This window comes from Clytia hemisphaerica, unplaced genomic scaffold (genome assembly GCF_902728285.1).
Source record: "Clytia hemisphaerica strain Z4C2 unplaced genomic scaffold, Clytia hemisphaerica genome assembly, whole genome shotgun sequence".
Taxonomy (NCBI): Eukaryota; Metazoa; Cnidaria; class Hydrozoa; order Leptothecata; family Clytiidae; genus Clytia; species Clytia hemisphaerica.
The window spans coordinates 1,034,969-1,046,774 of NW_027103603.1; the positions used below are offsets into that span (position 1 = coordinate 1,034,969).

General features: G+C 37.5%; 2 protein-coding genes across 4 annotated transcripts in view; both read right to left on the reverse strand.

Annotated features, from left to right (window-relative positions):
- The window catches only part of LOC136802078 (BAI1-associated protein 3-like), a 68,505-nt gene that overhangs the window by 40,956 nt on the left and 15,743 nt on the right, over positions 1 to 11,806 (reverse strand). The gene's annotated exons all lie outside the window — the stretch shown is intronic.
- Positions 2,358 to 10,081, reverse strand: LOC136802072 (uncharacterized). 2 transcript variants are annotated; one of them, XR_010845952.1, is made up of 3 exons: positions 9,808 to 10,081; positions 2,700 to 9,525; positions 2,358 to 2,417 (listed from the first exon to the last, which is right to left on the reverse strand). XR_010845952.1 is itself a non-coding variant. In XM_067058792.1 (2 exons), the coding sequence occupies exon 2, from the start codon at positions 8,790 to 8,792 to the stop codon at positions 3,330 to 3,332; it is 5,463 nt and encodes a 1,820-aa protein (XP_066914893.1). In that variant the 5' UTR covers positions 8,793 to 9,525; positions 9,808 to 10,081; the 3' UTR covers positions 2,484 to 3,329. The 2 variants fall into 2 exon arrangements, 1 of the variants encoding a protein (XP_066914893.1); XM_067058792.1 differs by lacking the exon at positions 2,358 to 2,417 and having other exon boundaries at positions 2,484 to 9,525.

The following is an 11,806-nucleotide window of genomic DNA, read 5'->3' on the forward strand; positions in this document are numbered from 1 at the left end:
TGGCAACCAGCAGGTTAATTATTCGAACGCTGAAAAATGGAAAAAACTTATCCACAAAATCAATCTATCTTTCTTTTTAAAGTCTCCAAGCTGTCCCAAAGTTTTCTTGACAGACAGACACACACACATTAAACGTTATGAACACTTAAGGAAATTCCCCATATTAAATAAAATTCTGGTTAATTCTAACTTTTCGAATTGCAAAGAGAATTATATAGAGTATTTTACGAGAATTTCCCCTTGACAAAAAGAGAGAATTATTTTAATGAAAATGAAAATACACGTCCTGAAATTCTAAATGCTTTCTAAAAATGCTGACAAAATAAGAAAAACTCAAAAAGTTTAAAATTCTTTATTAATCATCGAATCATCTTTTAATCGCTAAAATCAGATAGTAAGAACTACAACCATGATGCTTATTTGATGAGTCACTCATAAATCATAAAACCCTCCAGGTTTTTATCGATATACCAAATATTTTCTCCTATATGATGCAAGTCTCTTATCATCGTGTTATTACAACGATGTAAGAGTTTGACACTTTTCAGTTTATCAATAGTCCACTCTTGTGGGTCTTGGGTATAATCATCTATGTTAACAGCTATGGAATCGAAAGTACCAGCCAATTTGATAAGTAGAACATTTCTTGATCTGATACTTCCCATGTATGGGGTCTTTTCGCTAACTTTATCATACCAGATTTCATAGTCAAAGAAATATCAACATGATAATATCAATATTTTTCATTAAATGAAAAAAAAAACTATACACGTTTTTTTTTACATAAGAACAAGCTATATAAGAACTTAAGGCTTCGATAGCCAAAATATTAAGAACAAGTTAAGAACATTTTAAAGCTTTCCGACTTCTTAGGAAAATGACCAAAAATACTCATAAAATGATGAAAATAAGAACATGTTAAGAACATTTTTAGTTTAGGCGTTAAACTTAAAAAGTTGAGAACATCCGAAAAAAAATTTTCGACGCTTTTAAAAAAACGTGTATGTAAGGTAATGTGTATTGTATCTAAAGCATTTTAAAACCCCTTTTAAGGCGGTATAGTGCGGCTGCTAGGCTACGATCTTTCTAGAATAGCACTGGATAAAAGGAGATCATTTTTAAATAGCCCTGATCCGAGAGGTATGTAGGCGAATATAGTACGGAGATTTTCAAGGGATCTCTTTCGCACTTTTTAGCAAAAACTTGAGGTTATAAGTCATCTATTTTTGATATAGAGAAGTCAATCGAGCATTTATAAAGGCCTTAAAAACTAAAGCTAAAACCTCTGATTATTCTGTACGCCTTGAACAAAATTGTTGTTGTTGCCAAATTAATACTTCAACAGAGGATATCATTCCCTTGAGAACGGAACGAGTCCGAAACATGTCGGGAAAAATGAAAATATAATAGCCGCATTCTTTTTCATCGTTCAACATACTTCAACAGAGGATGTTACACTTTTTTTAATAAGAACATCCAAAATTTTTGAAGCCGTCGGATGTTCTTAAGTTTTGAAGTTTAAAGCCTCAAAAAGATTGTAATATGTTCTTATTTTCTCCATTTTTGAGTGTTTTTGTCCTTTTTCTTAAGAAATCGGGTGTTTGGAGTCCGCGAATGTTTCATATAGTTTGTTCTTATAAATAATGTGAATTAGTCACTCTTTAATTATCTATTCAGCTTTTTTGATGTTGGGTAGATCAAAATATACAGCTTTTAGTTGTTTTTTTGAAACTCACAGTAAGAGGGCTGCTCTGTATAAGAAAAACATAAATGACTATCCTTGATGCGCTCAAAGATAGAGAAGGAGTTTAGAACTAAATGGACAGAATCTTTACATCAACAGAAAAAGTATATATCTGATAAAAAGTTTAAACGACGATGAACGGTAGAAGTGATCCACAAAAAGTTGTCATCAAGAATGCACATGACGATATAAGAGAACACAATGCACATGGCGAACGGAGGGTAGTGGACGAGCACAATGCTCACGGCTTTCGAGAAGACAATAATCACCAAGTTGTTGCTGAAAATGTACCACAAGTGAATGTTGGAGCACATGTGCAGGATGAAGTGAAAAACTTGAAAGGAGAACTTGAGAAAATGAAAAAGGAGAGGGAACTTGAACGAATGCAATTTGAAAAGCTGGGAATTGAAAATGAACAATTGAAAAAAGATTTTGGAGTTTTGAAGAAAGATTTTGATTTTGAAGGTTTAAAATCTGAAAATGCTCTCTTAAAAGCTGAGAAGCAGTTTGGTATTGATTTGAAAAAACTTTCAAATGAAAGCAAAAATTTGAAGATGAGTTAAAAATTGTGGAGATTAAAAAAGGAAAACTTGTCGAAGAAAACAAAGCTGTTGTGGCGGGACTTATAATTGGAGCCGTAAATTGAGTTTGGTGTTGATAACGAATGTTTCAACTAAAAATTGAAAGCAAAATTTAGTTTGACAAAGTTTGAAAATAAAAAAAAAAGTTGAAGGCTAGAATATTTCAAGAAATGTCTAGAAATAAACAAAATGTGCCTGAAAAATGTCTCTAGAAAGGCAAGAATATCGGAAAAACTATGTCCAAAACGGCTAGAAAAGTCTAGAAAAATGTCTCTAGAAAACCTAGAAATTACCATAAAAATAGGTGTCAAAATGCCTGGGACAAAATGTGTCCAAAAAGTAGCAGAAAAATAAGATAAAAAATACTATCTTACCAGCATGCGAAACTCTGAATGATGTAATAAATATGCTCCATAAATCCACATAAAAATGTAAGTAATGTGAATGCTAAGTCAATCAAACCAAGCCACATAAATAAAATTTCAATTCATTTTGATTCCATGAGAAAAATTCAAAGTCAAAACTTCAAGTCGAAAATCTCAATACTTGAAAAACGAATGTAAACATGCATCCTTTCTCTACAAAAGCTCTCATAAGAATGAATCTTGTTTCAAAAAATCAAAATTTGAAACGCCTAAAAAATTGCGTCATAAAAGTAACGCGTGAAAGTAATTAACTCGAGGCCAATTATCTCAAGACCAATTATATACGATATTGATTGCGTTTATAAGCACAATCACATCCAGATCACATCACACTCCCCACCATAAACCAATCAATAACGTATAATAACTTTTGACCAATCAATAACGTATAATAACTTTTGACCAATCAATAACGTATAATAACTTTTGACCAATCAATTTAACGAATACATTGACCAATCAATAACGAATAACTTTTGACCAATCAATAACGAATAACTTTTGACCAATCAATAACAAATAACTTTTGATTAATCAATAATGAATAACTTTGACCAATTATTAACAAATAACATTTGATCACTGAGAAGCACCGATCCTTGAATCAGCGAGACAAGCCATCGTAGCAAGCTCCGTCATGATATCGAGTTCGTCGATAGATTGGATGAGTACCAATGAACGGATGGCTCGATTTGTAAAGCGAAATCTCTTTTCTTGGTGATTCTTGTAGCAGACTGAAGCACGTCTTGCTTTCCCATCTTTTCCAATTTGAACATCGTCAACGATTCCATACTGATAATCTTTGCAAAGGACGGATTCCTGCTTAGTAAATAGGACAACATCTCCTTTCGATAACGGCTTATCGTCGCGAAACCATTTGCTTTGAGACATGAAATTGGGAATATGTAACAACCAGACTTCGAACCAGGCGTTGAAAATTTCTATATTCTCTTCCACAACCTTTAATGGATTGAATGTGGTAAGCATCTCACCGTGAGGGCATCTTTCGTTATTCCTTCCCAAACGAAGGCGGTTTGGCGTTAGAAGATCGATGGCTTCATAATCAGAAACTTCATTCCTGATTGCAATAGGTAGGTTGTTAATGGAATTGGCAATCATTGAACCCAACGTTTCCCATTGTAGCAAAGATAAACGACAGTTTAAAGTAGCTTTCTCGATCGACAAATTGATTTCTTTGATCTTTCTTTCAACCTTCCCATGAAAGTTGTGACCACCGACAGGGCAAGTGTTGTACTCAACACCAACATCTCTGTGAAGTTGATTCATCGTGTCTCTGAAGTTCAGTTTCATCTCGGAACAGCCTTTGATTAGCTGACTTCCTTCATCACACAACAAGGTTTTTGGAAAGCCGGAATCGCTTGCAAATCTGATAAATGCTTGGATGAATCCAGGGGTTGAATAATCATCCATTATTTTGATGGAAATGGAAGAAGTGGTACAACAACAGAAGACTACGAGCCATATCTTCAGGGTTGTTCGCTTGTTGTGCTTTGAATATGCCTTGTAAGGACCAGATAAGTCTACCTGGCTGACGTAGAAAGCAGGAGCGATTGTTAAGTTGAATGAAGGTAAGGGACCCATCGAAACTTCGATCGTCTTTTTCATCAAGTAACGACACCGTTGACATGACTTTTTGACCCTCTTAACAATTGATCGTAGCTCAAAGATGTAAGCTTCTTTCAAAATATTTCTGATAGTGGTTTCGATTCCACGATGAGAACAGGACTCGTTGTACCAGTGAGCCTCATTGATGATAGCATATGCCACAGGAGAGTGCTTGTCAATGATCGGTACACAAAATGTTGTGGATGTCAAATCCTTCATGACTCTGGTAAACTTTCCTGTGATTGTGAAGTCGTCACAAGATAGGATTCGTCCGGTGTAATACAGGATATCGTCATTCGTCTTGGAGATCTTCTTGTATTTGCTCTCCGGAAGAAAATGTTTGACTTCTGCTGTACACTTCCTGAAATAGTAAGCTTTTGCTGCATCGATGTCTTGTGATCGAGTTGCCTTTTGACTTTCGATTGGTGAATAATCAAACTTCAATCTAATGAATTTGTAGATGTAGCTTAATATTCTGACGACTTTGCTGAATCGATAACGATTTGGATCGATCAGGTAATTTGAAAATTGATGACGTTCCTTGACTTCATCAGGAACAATTGATAACGGTTGATCTGGATTTGATAAAAAGTGTGTTTGATGAGGCAAGGTTTCCTCATTGATCTTTGATAATTCTGTTTGGCTCAAGGTGATATCAGAAATACGAGTGATTGGAAATTCGGATCGATCTTTAGACATCCATGGAAGGCCATTGATCCAATTGGAATTTTGAGAAATTTCTTCAATCTGCACACCTTTCCTTGTGCCAACATCTGCTATCATGTTTTGTGAGCTGACATAAAACCAGTTATCTGGTGACGACAGTCTTCTGATTTCGATCACTCGACTCCTCACCCATTTTTTGAGTGGTTTCTCCTCATTATTAATCCAATGAAGGACGACTTGACTATCAGATAGCTTTATTGACGACTTGTGAAGTGCACCGAACGATCTGCTAACAACTTCTGAAGTGTGAACATTCATGATAGCAGCAATCATCTCACCACGTGGCTGAGATATTCCGTCTGGAAGGAGTTTTGATCTCGAAAAGATAAGTTGACAATGGTAGGATCCATCACGTCGCTTGATGCGAGCGTAGATTGCAGAGCAAGCAACGACTTCACTTGCATCAGCTGCATCTATTGTTTCGATCTGTAACGATAATGCATCTTCAGGTATGATACATCGTTTGAAATGAATCGATTTAAGATCCTGCATTAATTGGAAATTGTTGAGCCAAGTATCACGAAGCTCAGATGGAATGGGGTCATCCCAGTCTAGCTTTCTCAAAACTAGATCATGTAAGTCGATTTTAAATGTAGCTGTTATTGGTGTGGTCTTGCCAAGAAGATCATAGATTTCTCCAACCTTTGATGCACAATGGCGTTTTGTCAGTACATTTGGAATAACGTTTGATTTAGCTTCAGGTTTCTTTCCTCTTTGTCGTTTTGCAAAATTGAGGTCGCCGACGTTGAGCGAGAGTAAGTCATGCTTTGGTAGCCACTTCAGTCCAGCGACAATAAGACATTCTCCATCTTCTGATAGGTTTTCCTGTGGGTTTTCTCCTGAGAATGAGACTCCTTTCAACTGAAAGCCTCCTCGATTAACAACAGTTTCAAGCTCGTCAGCTCTCTCACGTGCTCTTGTAATGGAAGATTCACCTGATATACAATCATCAACGTACGTATCCTTTCGAACAATACGACTAGCTTCTGGGAATTCATCTGATGACATCTCAGCAACTTTCCTCAGACCATACTCTGCCTGGTTTCCGCTAGGCTTGACACCGTATATCAACGTTCTAATGACTTTTTCCTCAGGTGGTTTGGAAGGATCAAGGCTGTCGTGCCACAAATATCTTTGAAGACACCAATCTCTCTCATCCAGACAGATTGTGTTATACATTTTAGATATGTCAGTATGTAGTCCGACAGAATGGGTGGACCATCGAATAACGATTTCTTGAAGCTTGTTCAATCCGTTTTTTCCCTTCGCGAGAATGTCGTTCAAACTTGAACCGGATGGTGTGGGCATGGATGCGTCAAATACAATACGACAAGGGGTTGAAAGTGAAGACGGTTTCCAAACAGCCCTCCACGGGATATAATTTTGAACTGGATTGCCTTTGAGGTCGGATTGAATGTGCTGGGGTAAATCTTTGATGTAAGCTACGTAACCGAGCTTTTGCAGCTTTGCTTCCGATTCTAAAACATCGGATTTATCTTTGATGTTTTCGGGTTTGTTCAGCTTTCGGATTTGCTGTTCATAGACTTTTAACGCAACCGGTTTGTTGGGTGCTAGCCGTTTGGCGGGGTTGTATAGCACGGGTAAGCGGGCGGTAGTGATATGGGATTCAATATCGATTGAAACGGAAGATTCGATAAGGGCTTGTTCGGCCTCTTCCTTTAGACTGATTGATTCAATGGAATCATGAGTTTTGCAATCTTTGCATTCACGGCAAGATACACAACGATAACTGATTTGGGAACCTGCATTCTCAGCATTTTCGAACGATTTGAGTGGATTTGCTTTGAATGAGGAATGAACAAAATCAGACTCTGACAGAGCAGAAACCATCATGATATTGGACATACCACTGACGAATGATGGTGAAGAAAAGTGAGATTGGAAGCGAATCTTGGAAAACGATTCGTGTGGACCACCAATGATGCCAGTGGTTCCGTCAGCACCCCGAAAGATGGATTTAAAAATGGTTAAACCCGTTGGTATTTGGAAGATTGGTTTCGGATGGTACTTTAGGTATTTCATACCAATCATAAAATCAACATTTCCACCGATATGACTTGGCACTTTTGGAAATGTTTTGGCTAGAGGTCCGGCAGCAAAGCAGAGATCCTTCTCGGCTTCTTTTAGTGGAAATTGCGGAAACTCCCCGGTTATATCGGTAAGACAGGTTCCTCTTAGAATAGCGGTTTCCCCGGAAACAAGCGGAAGTTGAACGCGGTAAATTCCATGCTCCGCAGAGGTGCTTTTCTTTCCCACTCCGGTAATCGAAACAGGGATGTTTGAGATCAAAGTAACGTGTGACCCAAGACGCTCGACTGCACTTTTTCTGACGATAAAGTCACTACACCCAGAATCAAAGAATATATTGAATACTTCACCATTGACTTTGATTGACTGGAACATGTAGATTCCTCGGTCTGGGATGTCTCCACCTTGATCCTCAAAATCTGTTTGAACATTGTTGACTTCGATTTCTCCACTTGAGATTTCTGAGTAGAAGGATAATTTGATGTCTCTGGAAAATGAAGGTAAGCTTGAATTTCTGGTAATGAATCTGGACTTGTACTTGTCCAATAGATCCTGATTTTCGTCAAAATGCTTATGCTCTTCACATATAAGGATGTGTTTCTTTTTGGGGTACTTGGAATGTGATCCATGGGGGCAAACAAAATCTTGCTGGCATTTCCCTTCTTCATGTTTCCCAACGTTCCACTTAGCCCCTGGCAAAAGACATTGAAAGCAAAGACCCTTTTTGCGCAACATTTGAAGTCTTTCGGCAGGTGTCTTCTCGACAAACTTCCGGCACGAAAAGTATTGAATGACTTTGACTCCTCCCGGCCCTGTGGTAGCAACATGGTCATCTTCCCCAGCAGCACTCCCACATAAAATGCAGATTTCATTATCAAATTTGTCTGAATGATAGCCTGATAAGCCTGGGCCTTTTCGTTTTGGGGGTGCAGATTGTGGGTCCTCCCTTCCTGAGAGTCTAAGCTTTTGTTGTTGGATCTTTAACTCCTTCTCTAAGAAGTCAATGACGTTTTCCCACAACACCTTCCCACTCTGGTTGATCCCAATAGACTGTTCAAGCCACTTGGTAACCCGGTAATCACCCATCAATTTGTAGACTGTATCCAAGGCATCCCCGTAGTAAAGATACTTTTCGATTCTATGCCTGGACGCAAGGATCATCAAATCCCTCATAAGATTGATCAGTTGGCTTAACCCTGCAAGTACTTTTCCTGGGTCCCTGGATCCCTTGAAAGATTGGATGTCACTCAGCGAAGAAATTTTCTTTGTAAGTAGAAACTTCGTATCCCAATAAACTTCCTTGAGGCGAACCCAGATTTCGTCAATGTTGTCTAAGTGTTTGACAAGGGACAATGCAGGCTCTGACAAATGATTGTTAATCAGCAAATCAGGCAAGAGACGTTTAGTGGTGGTTCGGAGATGCAATTTTTCGAATTCGGATTGAAAAGTATAAATGTCAAGATCTGAATTGTAGCCAGAGAAATGGGACAATTTGATATTGAGCTTCGTCTCTTTGATCAGATCCCTCTTATTCAATTCTCTTTGATCAATTTCACTTGTCAGATCTTCATTGAATTTGGACTTCAGAGTAACAACTAAGGTATATCTCTTACCAAGCTGCTGTTTTGCCTTGACAAGCATCTGACCTTCAAAGATTCTTGGTACTTCTGGGTTGCATGTTTGAAGCTCTTCAGGTAATTCTCCTGATTCTCCTTCCACCTTAGCAGTTGTTCATCAGTTGCAAGTTGCACATTCTTCTCCCAAGACATTTGCAACTCTTTCAAACAATGATCAGTTGATTCCACTTGAAACAGCATGGCTTCCTCCTCGAGGTCATTGGTCGTCCTTTGCTGAATCGCTTGTAATTTGGCTGACTCGTCTTTGGCGATTTTCATCTCGTCCTTGGCAGCTTTGATAGCGTCTGTGATTTTGTCCACAAGTGTCTGGTAATCCATGGCGTGATTATCGTTGTAAGTTGCACCGAGATAGTGTCGAAGTTTGTAATGTTTTGCACGAAATGTCGTTCGATGCTTTTCTAATTGAGACAGCACGTCACTAGCAGGTTGCAATTCGTACTGTATTTCATCTATGAAGTCGGAAATGTCGTCTTTCAAGACGGCTACTTCGATTGACAATTCCTCAATAATAAGCTCACGAGGCGTGGCATCACCGTCGTCTGCCATTGTTGTCGATTTCGGGATTCGTCTTGGAATACGACTGCCTGTCAGAATATTCAACGGCCTGTAGTCGACACGGTCTTGTTCTCGACGACGCATGAAACGATCAGCAGGATAAGTGTTTCTGCTGTTGAAATGTGGCGGGACTTATAATTGGAGCCGTAAATTGAGTTTGGTGTTGATAACGAATGTTTCAACTAAAAATTGAAAGCAAAATTTAGTTTGACAAAGTTTGAAAATAAAAAAAAAAGTTGAAGGCTAGAATATTTCAAGAAATGTCTAGAAATAAACAAAATGTGCCTGAAAAATGTCTCTAGAAAGGCAAGAATATCGGAAAAACTATGTCCAAAACGGCTAGAAAAGTCTAGAAAAATGTCTCTAGAAAACCTAGAAATTACCATAAAAATAGGTGTCAAAATGCCTGGGACAAAATGTGTCCAAAAAGTAGCAGAAAAATAAGATAAAAAATACTATCTTACCAGCATGCGAAACTCTGAATGATGTAATAAATATGCTCCATAAATCCACATAAAAATGTAAGTAATGTGAATGCTAAGTCAATCAAACCAAGCCACATAAATAAAATTTCAATTCATTTTGATTCCATGAGAAAAATTCAAAGTCAAAACTTCAAGTCGAAAATCTCAATACTTGAAAAACGAATGTAAACATGCATCCTTTCTCTACAAAAGCTCTCATAAGAATGAATCTTGTTTCAAAAAATCAAAATTTGAAACGCCTAAAAAATTGCGTCATAAAAGTAACACGTGAAAGTAATTAACTCGAGGCCAATTATCTCAAGACCAATTATATACGATATTGATTGCGTTTATAAGCACAATCACATCCAGATCACATCACAGCTGTGAAGGCTTTGCAACGTGATGTATACGGATTGAACAACCGAAATCACCAACTTCAACAAGAAAACACCAAATTAGAGCCTGAACCATTCATGTTTTTAAAAACACCTTGCTTACCTGGTTTGCAGAAAACGCTTTCCAGCATGAAAGGTTCAATTTTTAAAAACACCATAAACACCAAATGTCCTGTCGAAGGCGACTGCTATAAAACAAGTCCCGACTGGCTAAAACGGTATCGAAAAGTCCCATTTCCCCGTTTTTTTTCCGATTTTCCAGCCCGATTTTTAACCCGATTTTTATCTGATTGGTTCAGTCAGGACACTGCAAGAGCTTCAAAATCGTCTTGAAAAATACCAGGAACACCAGGAAAAAGACTGAATGGTTCACAAAATTGTGGTGTTTCTTGGAAATGGCATTTTTGCCTGAGTTTAGTGGAGAAAATTGAGAGTTGATTTATGGAAATACCAGGAACACAGGAAATGCTGGAAACACACCACCTCGAGAGGTAAGGTGTTTCTGGTAAAATGTTTTTGCCAAAAACACCCAGAAAACCATGAAAGGTTCAGAAAAGGTGTTTCAGGTAAAAGTGTTTTCAGTGTTTTCAGGACTTTTTTGACATGAAAGGTTCAGGCTCTTGAAAGCCAACGAAGCATCAGCCAGAGACGAACTAAAAGTCTTAAAATTGAACCAAAAGAAATCTCAGACAGAAATCGAGCATCTCAAAGAAGAAAACAAACAACTAGAAACAGAGAAAAATAAATTTGAAAATTTGTACCAAACTGCCAAACGTGAAAAGGAAGAAGTACTCCAGGCGAAGAAAAAAATGGAAGGTCAACTCAATGATCTTAACGAAGCAAACAAGAGGCTCCAGAATGATAACCAAGTACAAAAGAAAGTGACAACTCCTGTACCAATTTATCACCCCGTTCATCGAGACAAACAATCAATTGATTTTAGTCGAATGTCCATTGAAGATTTTATATCAAGTGGCCTTTCAATGGTTTTAGAGAATACTGTATTTTGTGAAGATTATAAAAGGTGGGTTAGTGAGCTTGAGAGGAAAAGCTTTTTGGAGGGACCCATAAAATCAGGAAATGTTTTGCTTATCAAGACGACAAGTTTTTCTAATTCTGATATTTTTCTACATCAAAGGGAAATCAAAGATCCAGCATGGAGTTCCGATAAAATAAAATGTGTTAAACTTTTACATCGTACTGATAACACTCATATAAAAGATATGACTTTTAATGGTACTTATTGGGAAAGCTGTAGTAACCTCGAAGATTTTGGAACTAAATCCTTTCTTTGGCACAACTTCCTGGTCTTGGCGATTAAAAAGTAGATTGTGAATTGATTGGACCGCAATCCTATGCTATGATTTGACTTTCTAAACTTTGGATACATTTTATACGTTTTTTTTATCATAAGAATGATGGATATTCTTAACTTTTTTGGAAAATTATCCTGAAATATTCTTACAGTATTCTTAGGTTAGGATCTAAGACAACCTAAATCTAGCATGTAAAACATTCCTCGAGCAAAGATATGGCATTTTGGTGAAGACTGGAAGATGATTGGCATATTTACAGTTAAAAATGCATAAAAATCGACATTC